The sequence below is a fragment of the Octodon degus genome, unplaced genomic scaffold (assembly GCF_000260255.1).
Source record: "Octodon degus isolate 3935 unplaced genomic scaffold, OctDeg1.0 scaffold00206, whole genome shotgun sequence".
NCBI lineage: Eukaryota > Metazoa > Chordata > Mammalia > Rodentia > Octodontidae > Octodon > Octodon degus.
The window spans coordinates 2105843-2126849 of record NW_004524782.1 but is presented as its reverse complement, the minus strand read 5'-3'; the positions used below and the strand labels follow the sequence as shown (position 1 = coordinate 2126849).

General features: G+C 36.7%; 2 protein-coding genes and 1 pseudogene across 2 annotated transcripts; 1 reads left to right on the top strand and 2 right to left on the bottom strand.

Annotated features, from left to right (window-relative positions):
- Positions 1 to 389: 389 nt before the first annotated feature.
- LOC101568790 (vomeronasal type-1 receptor 4-like) lies at positions 390 to 1322 on the bottom strand. The gene has a single exon (XM_004644684.3). The coding sequence runs from the start codon at positions 1320 to 1322 to the stop codon at positions 390 to 392; it is 933 nt and encodes a 310-aa protein (XP_004644741.3).
- A 10218-nt stretch (positions 1323 to 11540) lies between these two features.
- Positions 11541 to 12065, top strand: LOC101568377 (annotated as a pseudogene).
- A 7561-nt stretch (positions 12066 to 19626) lies between these two features.
- Positions 19627 to 20640, bottom strand: LOC101567979 (vomeronasal type-1 receptor 4-like). Its single transcript, XM_004644683.1, has one exon. It carries the CDS (start codon positions 20638 to 20640, stop codon positions 19627 to 19629), a length of 1014 nt encoding a protein of 337 aa, XP_004644740.1.
- Positions 20641 to 21007: the final 367 nt, after the last annotated feature.

The window sequence follows — 21007 nt, the reverse complement described above, 5'->3', positions numbered from 1 at the left end:
TGGACAGAATGTAAGTGGTCGTAAGAGGATAATTTTAGTGTTAATACTCCCTAAGAAAAACAGATTGAGCTCAAAAAAAGAAACTAATGTTCAATAGAAAACTTCTGGAAAAAGAAGCGAACATCAAAGGATGTAGCAAAATATTTTGGTCATCTGCATAATGGTTAGGACAAGACCATTTAATTTATCTAAAGCCACTCTCAACACCAGAATTGGACCAGTTTCCTTTTCTCTCTTCCTTAATTCCACATAAATCCTACACTTGGAAACTCAGAATGTTCATTAATCTATGAAAGAAAGATATGAGGCTTCTCCTTCCAACACTGTGTAGCCTAGTTCAGAGAAATTAGCAATGAACTAAGAAAAAGACTACTTCCAAAACACACAATTTATTTACTTCTTATGAAAAAGTGTGTGTTTCTTAGCCAAAAAAAGCAGAGATTATATGTAGAGGCATCTTGGTTCATTACCAGAAAGGGGCTGATAGTTGGAAAACACACAGAAATTATATCAGAAATGCACATCAGCCACCAATTTACCTCAGGAAAAAGAGCAATACAAATCATAAAGATGGAGGACATGCTGTAAAATGATAAGAAAGTGCCCACTAGAAGAACGATGCTTTTGGTGGCTCTGGACTCAGCAGATCCAGAGAAAACATTTGTCTTGTGAATGTGTCGAACCCGCTGCTTGTGTCGGTACAGAGTAAAAGTCATGGAGCCACTTGAGAAGACCATGAGCACAGAAAAAGTAGTTTCAGGGAATGTTACTAGTGCCAAATAGACTGAGCCTAGGATGGTCCCTTGATCTACAAGAGAACAGTATCCCATCTCTCTTTTCTTTGTGATGTTCCTGCTATGCAAGTTTCCTGACACGTACAACAGATGAAGAGGAAAAATGGAATTTACCGCCATGTGTTGAAACCAGAAGAAGCAAATGCATAAGCCAATATACTTTGGAGCTTTGATTTTAAGATCTTTCCAGCAGGAGTTCATGGGGCTGATCAGGATACTTTGAAAGACACTCAAGAGGCAGATGGTACAAATTGATACACCCCTGCCCACTCTCTCAACGTACAAGATAAGTTTGCAGACAAAATCATTGAACGAATGTTTCCATCCAAAAGCTACCATTGTCTGAGGAAGTCCTTTAGTAAGAAGAAGCAAGGAGTTGGCTATAAACATGTGCTTCAGAATCAAATCTATGCATCTCAATTTGCTTTTAGTATGGTAAAGGAAAAGAGAATGGTAAAGAAGAAAAAAGTTGCCCAGGATTCCAACTACAGTCTGTGACAAAAAGATCATTCCTACCGCCAAATGCATTGGTTCTGCTTTTGTGACTTCCCTTAAAGTTTCCTTTAAATTATCATGTTGTTGATTTTCTTAGCAAGGAGTATTGTAGAGATTTAACACAAAAATATGTTTGAAGATGAAAGCTTATGGACTCGCAAAATTTTCATGAAGTCAGAGGAGGTGAAGGGACCCCTTAACTATTTCAGGGTAAGTTATCACTATGGATGGGCGGCTTCAACCTTGGACAAAAGTGACAGGTGAGAACATATAAAAAGAAAAAGTTATTTTGCAGCAAAACTTTAGATGCATATTAATCATTATTTTTGGCAGAACCGGAGATTGAACTCAGGCCCTTGCGCTTGCCAGGGAAGCGCTTATTCCACTGAGCCATCTCCCCAGCCCCGATGCATATTAATCATAATAGAGAAGTAAAAGCAATAATGGTTATTAGTCTCATACTATAAATCAATTCTGTATAAATTTTAACTGTAAATTCAATAAATATATGTCTCTATGGATTAAGAAAAAAGAAATTATTGTTCCCATACACGCAAAGCTTATGGACAAAATGACAAATTGTATTAAAATTAAGAATAATTTTCATTAAAACTTGCATAGTTGTATTTACAGAGAAATAACAGGAAAATAGGAAGACAGAAAGGTTCAAGGAGAGATGGATGAGAACATAGAAATTTAATTATCATGATGAACTCTTACACATTACATAAGAGAATTAGACATGAGAAATATTGCAGAGTAAATTCCAAATATAAGAAATTATTCAGTTGATAGTAAATATATTTAAATATTCCATGTTCTTATTAAACAGAAAATTTTGAATAAAACCAGCATCACGTATCATCAAACATCACCCACAGTGCTAAGGTGCAAGTGACAGAATACAGCAAGTTGAAGGGCTGACCAAATAGCTCAGCAGATTAAAGTGCATGCTTAGGTGGATGCAGGGGCTGGGAGTTTGATCCCCAGGCTTGCTGTGCTGAACCCACCCCTGGGGCATGCTGAGAGAGAGATCGAGACTGGGTGGTGTGTGCCTATAATCTTAGCACTTGGGAGGCTGTAAACAGGAGGATCATTACAAATCCGATGAACCCTGTAGACCCTGTCCTAAAATAAAAAAAAAAACAGAAAGAAGAAAACAAAAGAGCAAATTGAAAACATGGGAAAACCAAGAAATTGTCCCTACAAAACAGGTACAAATGTTTTGGGAAACCTTTTTGGTAAGATCTTGTATCATCTGGAAATGTAATTTTAATTTCCTTGTTGCTCTCTTTTTTTTTAGAGTACAGTGGTTTTCATTGTAGGGGCCTTTCAGTTTCTTTGTTAGGTTAATTCCTAGGTCTTTAATTTCAGTAGAAGTTACTGTGAATGGGAACTTTGATTCCTGATGTCTTTCTTAGTAGATTTATTCTTGATATTTAAGAATGCTTTTGCTTTTTGTATATTATTTTGTATCCTATTACTTTTCTACAATTATTTGTTAGTTCTAAGTGTCTTTTGGTGGAATTTTTAGAATCTTCTTGTTACCTGCACATACGGATGATTTGATTTCTTCCTTTCTGTCTCTGCTACTTTTTATTTGTTGGTGGGACAAAATACCCAACACCCAAAATGAAGAAAGGAAACTTTTGTTTAGTTTGAAGTTAATGGAAGTTTCAGTCCATCCTCTTCTGCCTCCAAGGCAGACTTGTACATGGCAGAGGGGAGCAGTACCTGGTGGCAGAAAACAGCAAAAAGCAAAAGGAAGAGATGCAGCCGCAGCTTCTAGCAAGCCTCTCTAACCTCCTTGCAAACTGACTGTGAGGACTGGAGCTCCTCCTGGGAAGTGGCACCCACCGTCCTTCATCCAGACCCTTCACATATCCTTTAAGTGCTGAGTCACTGTAGGAGGGCCCTCCAAGCTCTATGGAGGGACTACCATGGGATAGGGATGGTTTGTAGTGCTACATGATCTCTGTGCTCTCCTCTTGCACAGCATGGGGACGTTTACAAAGCAAGAACTCTGTCTCACTGAGTCAATTAATTAAACTTCTAAACTCAAGTTGACATAATATGCCAACTACTGCTCTTTCCTGTCCCATTTATTTACTTCTGTTGCATGACTGTTCTGGCTAAAATTTCAAGTAGTGTATTAAATGAGTGGTTGAGATTGCACAGCTTTCTCTTATTCCAGATTTCAAAGAAAATGCTTTCAGATTTTTCCAGTTATTATGATGCTGACTGTAGATTTGACATCATATTTTATACTTTGAATAAGATGATTTCATATCTAATGTTCAGCTGGTTCTTTTTTTATCATAAATTGATATTGGATTGGATCAAAGGTTTTTTTTTGTACCTATGAAGAGGTGCATTTGATTTTTATTCTTATTTTTGCTTATGTGATATACTGCATTTATTAATTGATGTATATTGATCCATGTTTCCATCCTTGGTGTGAAGCCAACTTAATCACAAATTATGAACTTCTTAACAATTTGTTGGGTTCTTTTTGCCCAGGTCTCATGAGAGGTTTTTTGCATCTATGTTCACTGAAGAACTTAAAAAAACATCTTTCCTTGGTTTGTGTAACATCATAATTCTAGTTTCCAGAATGAGTTCTTTCAGAATTTCACTGAAGACATTAAGTTCCATCCATGTTAGATTCTCCGTAAAATTCTATATTGAGAACATCTTTTAGGTCACAGGGTTTTATTGCTGCCTCTATTGTATTATGTTATTGGTCTAATCTAGGTTTTACATCTTCTTTGTTCAAATGACCAACTCAGGGATAAAGGACCTATTCACCCTTTGCACTGATTTTTCAGTCTGAATTCCATTTACTTTCATTTATTTCTACTTACTTTCTAGTTCAATCTTTAGAATCTTTTCTTCTGTTAGTTTTTAATTTAAATTTTTCTTATTTGTTTGTTTATTTATTTTTGGCCATCCTTGGGATCCAACTCATGTCCTTGAGTTTGCCAGGCAGGTGCTTATGCTGCGGAGATATTTCCCTGATCCTCAATTTGGATTTTTATTGTTTTTAAGACCTTGGAATGTATAATTTTGTGTATGTATTTATTTTTATTAATTTTATTGAGAAACAAATAGCAATGAAACAGTTTTAAAACTGATTAATAGGACAGATTCAATAATTAATACATTGCATATTGTCTTCATATTGGTTATTCATAGTACAAGATGCAGACATGATGTCCCGTCCAAATACTATTAGTAAATATCTTTCTTCTCATTGAGTTAAGAGAAAGTAACTGTACATCTATACTATTTTGTATTTGCAGATACAAAATGGCCCTTCCTTTGTATCCCCTTTTTGTTTAGTTTTGTTAGAGATGGGTATTCCATTGCCATTTAAATACTGTAGGTGCATGAATTCAGCAAAATAATCCAATACAGTCCAGTAGTCCATAACAGAAGTGGGTTATCCACAGGACTGGCAATGTCAGAAGTTGTTGACTTGAGCCTTTCACAGCTCAGCATATTGATATGGCTTTCCTTTTTATACCTCGTTTTTGTACTTTTCTGCTGGATGGTTAAGACCAAGATACAGCAAGACTTATATAACAAGAAATGTAATGTATAATTAGGTAATTTATTTTTCCAGTGCTTATTGAATGACATATTCTTAAATTTCAGTTATATAATATCTGTGGTTTGCTTTCATGCTGAAATCCAGTTTCATTTTTGCATACTTTTGCAGCATTCAATAAATTATTTCAAGGTTTGTATTTTTTATGCATTCTATATTGCCTAGGTTACAGTGTATTTTGAACAATTTGTCATTCAAAAAAATGTATATTTTATTATTAGATGAAACACTGTTAACTCCCCCTGTTCGATGATGTTTTTTGACTCCTAATTCCTTTTTAGTACGTTTTAATTTGTGAGTGACCTGTCTACTTGTAAGAAAGGGATACTGAAGACTCACTATGTCTCTATTCATTGTTATTTATTTTTCTGTGTTGAGAAGTTTTTATTTTGTGAAGTTGTGCCAGAAGTGTGTGCATGTGTTTTTATAATTGCTATTTCTTCCTGTTAAGTTGTCTTAGTTACTAGTATAGAATGGGTACCTTTGTTTCTTCTGATCAGTTTTTACTAAATATGCATCTCAGTACAAGAAGTTTACTCTGCCTTTTTTAAGAATCTGATTGCACTTGTTGTTCTCCATCCTTTAATTTTACTCCATACAATTTTCGTATGAGATTTGTCTGTTTTAGACCATATGTGGCTGTGATCTTTACAATAAATATTCTATTCTGTATCTTTTCTTTTGTAATGGAAGATCACTGATATTGAGTTATTATTGTAAGCTATTTACCGAATCCATTCATTACATTTTATTTTTTCAGTATTGACTTTTTGTTTAACTATTGACAATGATAAATGTATATTTTGTTTGTGTTATTTGGCAATGTCAGTCTCTGCCATTCTGTTTATATTTCCCTTAAATATATTTGCAATGCCGGCTCAGCGTTCATGTAGTTCTATAAAATTTCTGGGTCATGAACACTCCTCACTTCTTTATCATGTTGAAGGTTAATTTTTCAGGATATAGAGGTACAATCATTTTATATTTTTAGAGAAAATTGCTCCGAGCTTATGTAGGTTTTGAAGTTCATTCTGAGAAATATACATAACTCTAATAAGTTGAATTTATATGTCTCTTTTGCTTTTCTCCAAAACCTTTTATACCATCATTATTGAATTTTTGAAGCTTAATTGTTATTGTGCAAGAAGAGAGCCTTGCCTGGTTGTGCGTATTTGGACTTTCAGATGCCTTTGTGCTTCAATATTGAACTATTTCTCAAATGTTTGGAAACTTATGCTATGATTTCAGTAAATAAATTTTTATAACTCATAAGTCATTTCCAAAATTTTGAGCTAGCTCTCTCTCTCTCTCTCTCTCTCTCTCTCTTTCTATCTCACTGAGGATCTATTGAATACACACTCAAGATGTGATGTCTTCATTGGGGCATTACGGAGTATACAATTTATATCGTAATTTTAAAAAGGAATTAACACTTGTGTTCCTCATTAAGCACTACCCATATTGGCAAAATGGATATTTTATGAAAAAATGATAACTAGAGAAAATGCAATTCAAGTCAAAACATGACAGTTCTTTTCAGGGAGCTAGAAAAAGTCATAAAATGTATATACAACGAGAACTAATTCACAATTACCAACACAATTCTGAACAAGAACAAGAAACGTGGAGACATTATAATATCAGACTTTAAATCATATTACAAAGCTATAACATTAAAAGAATTATACTGTTGCACAAAACTGCACACGTTGGGAAGTGGGATAAAATGGGTATGCAGAAAGAATCCACAGGGACATTTACATCTGATCCATGATAAAAGGGGTCAAGAAATGTGCACTGGCAAAAATGTAGCCACTATACCAACAGGTGATGGGAAACTGGTTGTCTGTGTACTGAAAGAGGAAAACTAAATTTGCTGAAATTTAAAGAGTCAAAAATGTTGAAGAGATAAGCATAGTGGAGAATTCTCAGAACATAAGAGCAACTGCGCAAAAAATAACACTGAAAATCAGAAAGGGAGACTGTATCAAAGGAATATGCTTTCACACAGCAATGAAAAGAGACAACAGAGTAAAGAGATCACCTACAGAATGAGAATGAAACATCGCCAGTCATTTCACTGCATTAAGATCTACCTCCTAAAATATAAATGAATTTAAATATACTACACTTAAACAAGAAAAATCCCAATCAGAAAATGGGCAAATGAGATTAATAAATATTTCTCTAAAAAAGAGGTACAAATAATCAAAACGTACATTTAGAATATTCAGCATTTCTTTTTTCTGTTTGTGACATGAAATTGACAGCAAAACTGAGATTCCATCTTACTTCAGAAAGGTCTCTCAAGAACTCAGACAAGAAATGCTGGTGAAATCTTTGAGGAAAAAAACTTTCCATGTTGTTAGTTTTGGGAATATAAACTAAAACAAACACTATGCAATCCGTATGTAGATTTGTGAAAAAGCTGAAGATAAAACTTGTTACTTCGGCCCCCTGTTCTTCAGTCCAGAAGAATTACAGTCATTGTATTACAATGATACATTCATATCCATGTTTATAGTAGCAGACCTCGCAATCATCAAATTATGGAAATTATACGCATCTCATCAACAGGTTAATGGGTGATAAAATGTGTTCTACATGCAGAATAAAGTGTTACTGAGAAATAAATAGGATAAATTTTAGGAAAATAGATAAATATTGAGAACATATGTTAAGTAAAATAAATCACATAGAGCCTGTTAAATGACATATTATATTTTATATGAGAAAAATAAATTGCATATAATTTGAAAAGGTGAATAAAAGTGACAAGAAACAGGGAGGTAATAGCAAAAATAGATGAGAATATTGTGATGGGGCTTTTCAGAGAACATATGAGGAAAGCAAAGTAAATATAACTAAATGTTAGCGATACAGTTGCCAGATCCTTACACTAAAAGTTTTTGTTATATATCAAAAACATGTACTAATAAAAATTTTAAATTTATGTTGTAACAATTTCACTGACATCAGTTCACTGAACAGAAAGCCAGGCCTGTTTCACAGAACAACAGGCTGCATTCGGTATACAGTAGCTGTATTCATTACTTACTACAGAATCAAATTCAAAACCACTCCCATTCCTACTGATGATCTAAGAGTTTAAGTCAGTAATATTCCTACAGCAAAATTCAGCAAAACACGGATAATTAAGATTAGCATAATTAAGATAATTTTCAGTAGTGAAGAAGTTTCCCGAAATTCTCATAAAATACACATAAATTACAAATGTGAATTAATTTATTAAGTCCATTTATATGAAGATTCAAGCAGGTATTATAAAGACAATTTCTTAAATAGCGAAAATAGATGTAAGGGCCGGGGAGATGGCTCAGTAGGAAAAGCACTTCCCTGGCAAGCACGAGAGTCTGAGTTTAATCCCCGGTTCCGCAAAAAAAAATAAAAAATAAAAAAATAGATGGAAGTCTATGTTGAAGTGCTCCACTCCTATTAACATATTCAAAAGAAATATAACCTCAGGGAGTGAAGGGAGAGCACAAATCTTTTGGTAAAAGACAGTACTCAATTTCCTGATCGGTTACACAGTGTTGTGTTTCTGTAAAATTCTGCTGAGTTGTTCCCTTGCAAGCAGTGTTATCTTTATCATTTTTATGCATACTGGTCAGTGTAAGATGTCAAAATGTACATGTAAGAGAAATGTTGACAATGAGAATGTGTGGGACTTACCACTGAGTCTGTACAGGAAGCATCTCATAATGCCAAAGTGACAAATGATGGTCTCCAATAAGAACTTTCCCAAAGCAATGACAATGTTGTATACATAGAAAATTCAGTTTCATCATGGGATCCACAGCATCATACCCAATCTTTCTTGGGTATCAAATACATTGTAATATCTTCGCTAATCGTTTTCATATTCTTAAACATAGCAAAAGCCATGCATGCAATAGAATTCAGTAGTTAAAATGGGCAACCCACTATAAGAGGGAGACTTTGTTTTATATTCTACACACCTGGTACCCCTGGAGGTACCCAAACAGCTTGAGAACTTCAACACAGAAATATCACCAACTCTGCAAAGATGAGGAAACATGAGGAAAATTTGAATCCAATAATCCAAGATTAAACCCATCTGTCTAAAACATTCTAGTATTGTGGTGCTCAGGGAAGTGATCCTTTGTGAAGACACTAAAACTGAATTAATAAGGAGTTTTAATCAGGTTCTTAGGAATCAAATCAGTGGGCCTAACAGCCCCCCATCTATATAAAGGAAAGAACAATGGTTAAGAGGAGAGAAAGGGGTTAGAAATACAGCTCAGTGCTACAGCACCTGCCTGGGAATCACAGTCATAAGGTTGATGGAAAATACTGAAAAAACAGAGGAGAGAAATCCCCATATTCTAACCGAAGCCTGAGATAAGACCACTCCTATTGCAAAAATCTAGATGTGAGTTGATAAGCTCCTGGTGACTGACTTCAAACTTTAATCCAGAGTACTCCACAGGGAGAAAATGTGACATGTACTACACTGATCATGTCAAGTGCCATCCAGTGTTCTCCCTGTGGAACTTTTATAGAAATGGTGTTTTGTTTAAATGGTCTCCAGCTTAGAATATAAATCCTTGAACTGCCACTTACAGTGCATACCTCTTTGCCATACTGTCATACATGTAAAATTTTATATTCATAATTTTGTGATGTATTAACTGGTATAATTTTCATGAAGAGACCAAAAGAATTTAGCTATAAAGAGGGCAAGGAATCTAAGTCCACAATTTACCTCTAGGTAACTTCTGCAGGAGTTACAATCATCATGTTAGAGTGATACACGCACAACCATGACTATGACACATTCCAAAATAGCTAAAGCATCGCAGAAAGCCTCTATCACACCAGCAGATTTTGCTATTCATTTCAGGATGGCCTTGAACTGACTTTGTAGTGCAGGCTGATCTGGAACTTGCAGCAACCCTCCTTCATCAGCCTCCAGAGCGCTGAGATTACAAGCATATGCCATCACTCTTGACCTTGAAATACAAAATAATTTTCTGATTCCTTACCTCTACATGAAGCTGAACTCACTGTGATGATCATGACTGCCAGTATATGGAGAAGCAAGAAGCTCGACCTGAGATAAAGTTTTGTGAGTCTGTGACCTCCATTCCCCTCTGAACTGTAATTATCTTTTCACCTGTACCAGCAATGACAGTGAAGGTTTGGGAACACAATGGCATATCAGAACAACTTTTTTGTAGTAATTAATTACCAAGGGCAGTTACAATTTTCTTGTATCTCCAAAGAGACCATTCAAAAGTATGAAAGAAGCTGTCCCATTTTCATGATCCCTTGAAGCCTGGAGATTGTAGGAAATCTGGCAGTCCCTGTATGAAGAACAGAAAGAGAGGCACATGTGTATACCTCGGTTCTCTAAATACCTCTGAGATATTCTTCTGTAAACCAAGCTCATTCTCAATGCTAAAACTCATAAACTGCACCATTATTTAAGGATTCAGCAGGGAAAGGAATGAGAGGAAGGAATTAGAAAAGCTTAATGATGTAAAAGTAGATGTACATTAATGTGCATCTATTAGAAAATGATTACTTGGATATTTTAAGGAAAATTAGGTTTACTAGGTTAATAGCACTGAGAAAGTCTCAGTAAAAACACATCTTAACAAGAGAAAAACATCCTTACATAAACATACACAAAATGACAGGACAGGCTGAAGCAAAATGTGACTGCTTTCCACTCAAGTGGCCATCTGATCCATTTGATTATTAAAATCCTCTTCTGCTGAGGCTACCTTTAGTCAAAATACATATTCAAAAATACATCAACAGAAACAGTTGGATGAAGACACATATTTTACTATTCTTTTAGCTATGAAACTACCCAAGTCACTTTCTCAAATGTCCAACATTGGGTAATGAACAGTGAACTGTACACATATTTTGGTGAAAAGCAATAATCATTTGTTGTTTATATAATTAATGAAAAACTTTAATGTATAATAGGCAAAGTCAAACTCTGATTTTACAAAAAGCAATCCATAGTCTCACCACACGCCACGATTATCAATTTTCTTTTTCTTTTTCTCAGATTCTACATTTTATATTTTCCAAATAGAGAAGAAATGGCCTGCTGCAGACAGAATTAAGTGTACCTTGCTTGTTGGTTAAACCATTACACTTAAATATCTTAAACCTGAAGTGACCACACAGTAATGTCTGCATTGACGTTCTCAGCACTACTCCTTCATATATCTGTCTATATTTAGCTAGAACTTTGGAAAACTTACACACTTGTAAAATCCACAGAAGTAATAATTGTATTTTTAAATGCATGAAATAATAACTTAATAATATTCTCAGTCCAGGCGTGGTGGCGCACACCTGTAACCCCAGCACTAGGGAGGCAGAAATCAGGAGGATCACTACTGAGTCCGAGCTGTGTAGTGAAACCCTGCACAGAAGCAGCAAAATCATAGCCCTTGAAACATGAGCCACGCCCCCACCACCACTGCTGCCCTCACCAGCACCTCTGTGACTGCCTTTATGGGTGCCTTCGCCACCTTTGTATAATCTAGGGCCTCTGCCTCTGGGAAAAAGCAGTCCAGAGTTTGTTTCACGGGCCGGCGGCACAGGCATGGCAGATAGAGGCTGCGGTGGTGATGATGGGGGAGAGAATGGGTGAGATGGGCAGAGGAGCAGCAGGCCAGGCTTCGCCTGGGAGAGCTGCCTGCGGGATCAGGGCAAGCAGGGGCGGTGGCCCTATTAACCCGGCCAACCTTCCTCCTGGCGACCCCCAGCTCTTCGCTCTCATCGTGGAGCCGCTCAAGAGCCGGGGCCTGTTTGACAGCTTCCACAGGGACTGCCTGGCCGACGTGGACACCAAGCCAGCTTACCAAAACCTGAGACAGAAAGTGGATAATTTTGTGTCGATACATCTGGACAAGCGAGAATGAAATTCTACAATGAACAAGAACCCATTGCAAAATGGTCTGAGACAGAGTGGGGTCCAGTCAGGGAAGCTGGAAGTGGAAGTGGACAGGATTATGTGGATCCAAATCTCAATCACATCTTCAGGCCACAGATAGAACGAGCAATTCATGAGTTTCAGGCAGCCAAGAAAAAGATCTGTGCCCCCTCGAAAGCCCGAAAGCCAGAACCCCCCAGCTCTGTCCCAACACACTTCCTAAAGTCTGACACTTTTTGAAAGCTCCATTTAATTAATGGTGAAGAGATGGATTCCTATTACTTAAGGGTCACCACTGATCGAATTCAAGATCTCTGATTTGACCGTGGTGCAGGGTCCAGATTGACCAGGGAGCAAGTCTGGCGGTGAGAAGGTTGTTCTTGTGCTCCTGTGTGGTGCCACGACCTGATCAACTCATCCTGGGGTGTGACATGCAGTGCTGGGATCACAGTCATACATCACCATTCTTGTTCTCAAGGAGATCTGGCCATTCCTTCGTTAAAATGATTCTCAGTCTATAAACTAATTCAAATCTGGAAACCGGTTCAGGGACTTTGATTCTCTCTTTAATATAATTTGATGTAGATTCCAGTTCATTTGTCTTCAATTATGTTCAATTATATAAAGCTAGTAAAATTTAGTCGACTTTTTTTGTCTATATCTCCTTAGGTAATGTTGTGCCTCACCTCAGTAAGCCATGCCATAGACCTACAGATGTCAGTTATCTCTAATCAATACTTTGCTTCTGCTGTGCATTACAATAAATATGTGCAACTTGTCTTTGGAAACTGAATGATGCTCCCTGACCTCTGCCACTCGGGAATCCTAATAAACCCATTGCCTTTAAATTTCCTGATTTAAAGGAGTGATTGGTCCTGCACATGAGGTCTTATTGCAAAGAAAACCAATGACAGCACTTGCTCTTCCGGAATGCTTCTCCTCCATCATGAATGTTTCTGAAATTGTTAACAAAGGATATAACTTTCCAGATCATAGTGTGAAGTATTAGGTCTAACATGACAAATCCACACCAGAATTACTACTTTCACGTTTGTGTTTGCTTTTTCTATTTTTTTGAAATAAGGCCTTCCTAGGCATCTCAGGCCTTATGATTGATTGCCGGCTTTAGTTGCTCCCTACATCATCCACTTCTCTATTCTTAGCTGCAAGTGATTCGTGGTCAGTTGAAGTTGGAGGAGCTGTGTTTGAAGGACACTATAAAAGTCCTTCCCATTCTCAAACCTTTCCATACTGAGTGAATTCACTCAGTTAGGCTAACGATTCCCAGTCTAAAGATGTCTGGTACCTGAATTCATCAATTTCACCCTTCAGCCCATTATATGATAACAGTCATCACCAGTGTCACTGGCAATTGTCAGAAGGTGTTAGCGGTTTCAATTATTTTTAGAGCTAATATATTATTATGGAAGCTTCTGGTTATATTTTCTGCTGCATGTTCAAGAACAAGTTAAGGTGAAACCTATCTTCATCAATTTATTTGTATATATCAAGGTCAGGGAAGTCTACTCAGGATTTAACTTGGAACCATGTACAGCACCCCCTAGAACTTCTGTCAGTTCCAGCCATCTGGGTAATGCATAAATACATTCAATTGATTGACCAAGTTGCTCTCTGTGAGAGCTCGTGAGATCTTTTCTGTCCTTGTGAACCTCCATAGGCAAACTTCATATTGGTAATCACCTTCCTCACTGATCTTATAATCTTGATCAGAGACTCAATCTCAACTGAATTACGTGATATTGCAGTATAGTTCTATAATGGCCTAGTTGTCACTGACCTCAGAGGGCTATGGTCAAAATACTGGCTTCATTATTAGCCTATCAATCTCTCTGATTTATGGTCTTCAGTCTTCAGATGTTGAAAATCAAGAAGAGAACATTACTTACATTACACTGTAATAAAGGCAGTATGCATAATATTACTATCTTATCTGAATATCAAACACCTTAGAACATAAATTGGGACTAACAACATGCTGAGTTGTAAAAGGCTCAAGTAAACAACTTCTGGCATTGACAGTCCTATGGATAACCCACTATTATTATGGACTACTGGATTATATTGGTTTATTTTGCTGAATTCATGCAGCTACAATATTTAAATGTCAATGGAATACCCATCTCTGATAAAACTAAAAGAAAGGGGGATAGAAATGGAGGACTATTTTGTATCTATACATACAAAATAGGATAGATATACAGCTACTTTCTTTTCATTCAGTGAGAAGAAAGATTTGTATTAATAGTATTTGGACAGGATATCATGTCTGCATCTTGTACCTGCCAATGCGTATTCACTGCTTCTTTCTTATCTAAATAATCAAACTCAGAGTGTTTAAACTCCATTGGAGGGCTCTACTATTCCTGTATCTTTTTTCAACTTAGGACTTCATCTTAAAGTAATACTTCCAGCCAAATCTTTTATGGTAATAGCAACAAACCTATGACCTTTAAGGCATTGCTTAATGCAAATCAGCAAAAGTAAAGAGAATACAAAAGAAAAATAAAGGAATCAACAACTCAGAAATAGTTCCATATAGATTTATCATGTCTGATTATCTGTTTTCTTCAGGTATATCCCCTGACAATATCAATACACCTCTCTCCCTTTTGTTTCTCACTTTTGTTTATGGTTGTGGCCCTTGTGAACCTGCTTCTCTCTCTCTCTCTGGTTCTCATGAACCTGGTTTACTTTTGTGTGAAAAGAACTCATTTTACTCATAGCCATAGTGAACCCATTCCTCTCTCTGGCTTCAGTCAACCTGATTGACTTTCTGGCCTTAGTGAACCTCTTTTGGTCTTAAGTTCATACTTGATGATGTCAGCATCCCTACGGCTCTGTAATTAACATTGACACTATCAATATACTTCTCACTTTGAGCACAAAATGAGAAATGTCCCCTCACCCACTATATCTTCTTATCCAATTCCATGTTTAGGTGCCTTATGCTGTATTCAGCAGAACTCTCAAAGTTTCTGGTGTAAAGGATGACACAAATATATAGAAATAAAGATAAGAGACAGAAAGCTCAGGTCAAGTGAAAGCCTCTCTCCAGTTGGGATGAAAGGAACTTCTCAATCACAATAGTATATTAGTTTATGCTACCAGGAGGTTGATGACAATTTTACTCCCTATGACTAGCACCTTTTTTTTGACAGCCTGAGAATCATGCATTATCAGAAGGGGCAAAACTTGTTTTTGTGGCTTGCATCAGGAACTCTTGTTCTTGGTGCAGCTTTACGTTGCCCGGCACGTGTTGTCAGTTTCCAGCTTGAGGTGTTCCCTGCAATCTCCTTTTATGGTTTGTGTGCAGCTGTTTCCTCAAAGTCTCATGTAGACACTGGGACAGGTTTCTAGAATCTGTGATTAATTCATGATCCAAGACTGGCATTATGGGTAATAAGGGTTTGAGTGCTTCACCCAATCTGAGGCCAAAATTCTGGATGCAGTATAAAAAAGTGAGAGAGGTTTGCTTTCTCCCTGATGCTGCTTTCACAGCCACTGCTCCTCCAATTTTTCTCTTGATGTTTTGCTGTCTTTTGTCACCATGAACTGCTGCCCTCTGCCATGTGCCACTCTGCCTAGAAGCCACCTGAGTAGGGACTGAAATCTCCACAAACGTCATGCTAAATAAACCTTTTCTTCCTAAATTTTGGGTGTCATGAATGTTGTCCCAGCAATTAAAGAAAAGTAAACAGATATTCTACTTTCAATAAGGAATAAATTCTTACTGTTACTTTGGATCTTTGTTGTCCTTATTCAATTTTAGGAAATAAGTGCATTTATGTATGGTTTCTATCTCCCCCTGAATAGCCAGCCTCTAGACACTGTTTAGCAGTCTGGTAAGGAAGTACTTAGAGATCAAAGTCAATGGTTTCTGTGGCACGCTCATGAAAAAATTTAGATTCTAGCTATAGCATCAAAGTTCTCTACAAAATAGTTTAAAAGAAATTAAATTTGCAAAAAAAATGACTACCAATATTCACAGTGGAAAGGAGCAAGACACTTAACAGCAATCGGCAATGGTTTATATATTCATTTCAGTTTGAAGGTATTCTGAATCAAAGGACTTTTATTAAAGTAATTTTTGGATTTGCACAATTATGAGGTATATTATTTGCATACATCCACAAAATTCATATCCACTCTGTTTGGTGTTTGCTCGCATCTGTCATCTGTCCTTACATAGTATCCAAATCTATTGACATTGATATTACTCATTGAACCCAAGGTACTTTATTGGCATGAATAATCAGAGTCATTTAAAAACTCAGCATGGGGCTGGTGAGATGGCTCAGTGGTCTAAAGCACCTACTTAGAACAAGCTTCGCAATGCACAGGGACCGCGGTTCAATCCCCCAGCACCACATGCCAGCCAGCCCCGCCCCCTGGTGGGCTGAGCTGGTTCCACAGACACACACACACACACACACACACACACAAATAAAAATTAAAACAAAACAAAACAAAATAAAAAAAATAAAAATAAAAACTCAGCATGTGGGTCCACCAAAAAGAGACAGGAATCACCTAAAAAGTACTATTTAATTCCATGTCTCCCCATCATTTCTTCATTACACTCACATTCAACATATTTCCTTGAACAACAAACAGTAAACACTTTCATCAATGAATCCGAGTTACAAATAAATGCATTTAATTTGCTTCAAGAATCACTCTAATCAGATGGACTAGAAAAATACAGTGCATATCAGAAAAGGGACACACTGCTCTGTCCACCCTCATTATTTGCATGAGTGCCCTACATCCAACCAGCTGAAATCCCTATTGGTCTTTGTGTGTGTGTGTGTGTTTATCTTTTATTCATACAAACAATACATACACAAGACTGTATAGTGTTTAAAGACTGAAATAATTTTCTAGTGTAACAACTCTGTAACAAAATTTAACTAAATGTAACATTTATGAAAATATAAATCTCTGATTGGGTAATTCTTCCCAACAATACAAAGTTTACATAAAAACATTCAATATGAGCTATCAGTTGCAAACAAGTTAGGAAAAAATCATTCAAGTCACTTGTTATACTCTATTGGCTTTTACATAGAACATCCACACACTACAGGTAATCCATCTAGGAATTTAATTCTTAGAAATGTATGACATGGAGGTCCAACTGATAATGACAGGAGGAAAAATGCATTGCCTAAAGAGCTAAGAAGAACTGACTCATACGATCTACTCCAGGTGACTGGTACATAGGTCTAAGCACTCTCTGGGCGACTACCTCCCTGGCTACTAGCTAAATCAGGGAAACATACTGAGAAAAGTCTTTCGCTATGGAGGGGGAGGGGTGCTTCTATATGAATCACATCTTTGAATACTTACATGTTGAACTGCTTTCTGAGATGAAGTACAATTGAATTGGGTTCTCTCTATGTTCTACCATTTTTCCCCCTGTTAACATTAAGAATCAAAATGTCCCTATGTGTTTTTCTCACATTACTCCCAAATATCCCCAACAGGGCAACAGCAGAACCTATCACTACCTTTATTTTGTAGTTCACAAACATAATACACCAGTAAAGTTAAAGATCTGGCTAGGGACATATAAGTTCATGGCAAAATTGGACAAAAATGTTCTTTGTTCATTATTCTTATTAAAGTGACTGCCACTTTCAAAGAAAACCAAACCAAACCACAACTGCCAGCCCCTATGAAAAGTTATCCGAAGACATGCCATGTGGAAAATAGTAAAGGAAAAAAATCACTTTCACTTTCTTTGTAGCATTTTCTTTTGAATAGATGATGTAGGTTTTAAAAAATACTTGATATCATTTTACAGCCTCAGCTTTGAAATAGATAAGACTATAAAAGTCTCAGCAGAGTCCACAGCCTGGAAGTATAACAGATAAAGAAGCATACATACAGTGTATAGAAGTAAGAAAGTGATTACAAAGAGGGACGATAAAGAACCTTTGGACACCCTTAAGATTGATGGAATATTTTAGCACAAAGACAGGCATATTCAGAGTATTTGTCCCAGAGTATTTGGTTATCTATCTGTGTTTTATACAGGAAAGAAGAGGAATGAGAGTAAGGCAAATGTCATCAGTATTTCTGAGATGGCATGTTCAGAAAGCTTGCTTTCTATTAAGAGATACTGCAGGATTTAGGAAATAATTTATGCTCCCATACAGTTGGCTGAATGGTACAGAATTTTTTAATTAGTACAATGATAGAAATGACCGGTTGTTTTGATCAACGTTGTAATGCCCATTCTGTACTTCTTTACACTCAGCACAAGTATGCATTATGAAAAAGATGTGGAAAAAATTGTGGTTTCTTATGAAACGTGTTCTTTTGCAGCCCCAGAAATAAATAAAGATTCCTATATTCCACTATACAGAAACCTGGCATGCACTTGTTGCAACTATACTTTAATGAGGACTGACTCCCCTTGTCCCGTAGCCCTAGGATAGCCACGGTTAGTCTTTGTCTCAGTCCAGTTTATGGTGTCACATTTCACGTTGTGTCTCTTGGGGACCTGGGAAGATATATGGGCACTTTTGTTACATGATTTTACACCGTTAGACCTTTCCTCTGCAGACTAGGTTTACACAGTTGTCAGGATCAGAAAATGTAAAGAGAGATTAAGGCTGTGTTTCCTTTATCACACAATCCTTTGGAATCCAACAGCCCTATCGTTTCTGTGATTTTAACTGTTTTTTGTAGAACTAATGCCGGTCCATACAGTTCACATGTAACTGTAGCCTGTCTCCTCTGAACCAGGAAAATCAACCGTACTGCTTCTTACCACACAGCTGAGTTTTAAAACTATTTTTTGTTTGTTTTTATTATTTTATTTTTATTTTTCAACAAATAATACACTGCATATATTCTTCTTAGTGGTTAATTACTGCACAAGATGCGGACTTGTGATCCTATTTACAAGCACCATTAGAACAGATCATTCTATTCATTAACAGAATGTAACTATATATCTATCCCAACCACTTTGAATACACAGATAAAAAATGGACATTCATCTGTATACCCCATTTTTTCTAAGTTCCGTTATTGAATATTACAGGTGTGTAAACTCAGCAAAATATTCTAAAAGAGTCCAGTAACCCATAATAGCATTGGGTCTTCTGTTTAACTGGCAATGTCAGAAATTATTGACCTGAGTCCCCCACAGCTCAACTTAACAGCATGGCTTTATTTCTTATATTTCGACTTCATACTTTTCTGCTGGATGGTTAAGACCAAGGTAAAGGAGGACCTGTGCAACAAGAGTTGTAGATTTTTGGTCTGAGAAGGTCAGTGAAATGCCCTCAGGATTTGTCCTGAGATCCTGTACCTCAGATTGTAGAACCTTTATCAGTGCAGCCATGTGGATGAGTCACGGCCATTGCTTGGCCAATGTGCTCTCTGTGAAAGCCTGAGAGAGTGTCTTCTCCCCATGTGACTCTCCTTAGGCCCACTCTATGTCATCGATCACTTTCCTCTTTGGCCCCATAATCTTCTTGATCAGAAAATTTGGGACACTACTGAGGTACATGACGTTACAGTACAAGTTCTCATATGTCCTGAGTTTTAATTGACCTTAGAAGGCTAGGGCCAAAATGTTGGCTTTCCTTGTATCCCTCTTTTTTCTCTAATTTTGGTCTGCAAACTTAGGTTGTTAACCATCCAGAACCTATTGGTCTTTTTAAGAAAGATGTGTCGTCTCTTCTTGTACTTCTGTATTCCCTCTCGGGACTACACAGAGCAAAAACAGATAAAGACGAAATACACAATTACATATTTCTTTTAAGGAAAGAAATTTTTGTGTTTCTTATCCAGACAAACAAGAATATGGATAGAGAGGAATCCTGGCTCATGACCAGAAAGGGACTGACAGTTGGAAAACACAGAGAAATGAGGCCAGAAATATTCACAAACCACCAACTGAGATTATAAAAGAGGGCAATGAAAATGTGAAAGATGCAGGAGATCATGTAAAATGACACAAAATTGCTCACCAGGAGAAGGATGCTTTTGGTGGCTCTTGACTCAGCAGATCTGGAGGAAACATTAGAGCTATGAATGTGTTTAACCTGTTGTTTATGTCTGTAGAGGACAAATATCAGAGAACCATTGGACCATATTGTGAAAAAAATGAAACAAACCTCAGGGGCTACTACTAAAGCAATATAGACTGAGACAATGGTTGTCCCAAAATCTACAACAGTGCAGTATCCCAGGTGTCTTTTCCTAGGGATATTTCTGCTTTCTGAATTTCCAGCCAACTGTAACAAATACAAAGGAAAAAAGAGATTTACTCCCACGTGCAGCAGCCAGCAGAGAGACGTGGAGAAGCCAATGTACTCTGGAGCTTTTCTTTTAAGGTTCTTCCAACAAGAGTTCATGGGGCTGATTATGATAGTCTGGAAGACACTCAAAAGGCACGTGACACAAATTGACATAGCCCTGCCCACTCTGAAGACATACAAGTTAAGATTGCAACTATATTCATTGAATAAATGTTTCAACCCAAAGGCTACCATTGTCTGAGAGGGTCCCTTTGAAAGCAGGACTAAAGAATTAGCTATAAACAGGTGCTTGAGTATCAAATCTATGGACTTCAATTTTCTTTCTGTATGCTGAAGGAAAAAATAATAGTAAAGTAGAGAAAAATTCCCCATAACTCCAACCACAGTTTGTAACAAATATATTGTTCCTATCACTAAGTCTTTTGAAGTTATGTTTTCATTTTCTTCTAAAATTTCTTTTAAAGTATAGTGACAATTATTACTTTGAGCAAGTCTCATTGTAGAGATCTGACACCAAACATCAATTTGATGTGGTGCTCCTGTGGTATTGGAAAGATTTCAAAAAGTAAGAGATGGAAAGAATATTCTGCACATTTCATGGGGTAAGCCTTCAGAAAGCAGGAGTCGATCATCTGGAGGAATAAAAGACAATATGGAAGGAATTACATTCTGAACTTTATAGTAATGCCTAATTTTTTTTTCTTTCACTAGTAAAAAACTAAATTATTATAAAAATTATATAGACCATAAATTAATTGTGAATGGATTTCTGATGTAGATATTTAAGATAAATATAAACATTTTAATGAAAATAGCATGTGTAATCTACAGACATGAAATTATTTCATACAAAAACATTAAACAT

Bases quoted from the DNA above. Each gene is read 5' to 3' on its own strand.
- LOC101568790 (XM_004644684.3), bottom strand. From the start codon at position 1,322: ATGCATTTGGCGGTAGGAATGATCTTTTTGTCACAGACTGTAGTTGGA.
- LOC101567979 (XM_004644683.1), bottom strand. From the start codon at position 20,640: ATGAGACTTGCTCAAAGTAATAATTGTCACTATACTTTAAAAGAAATT.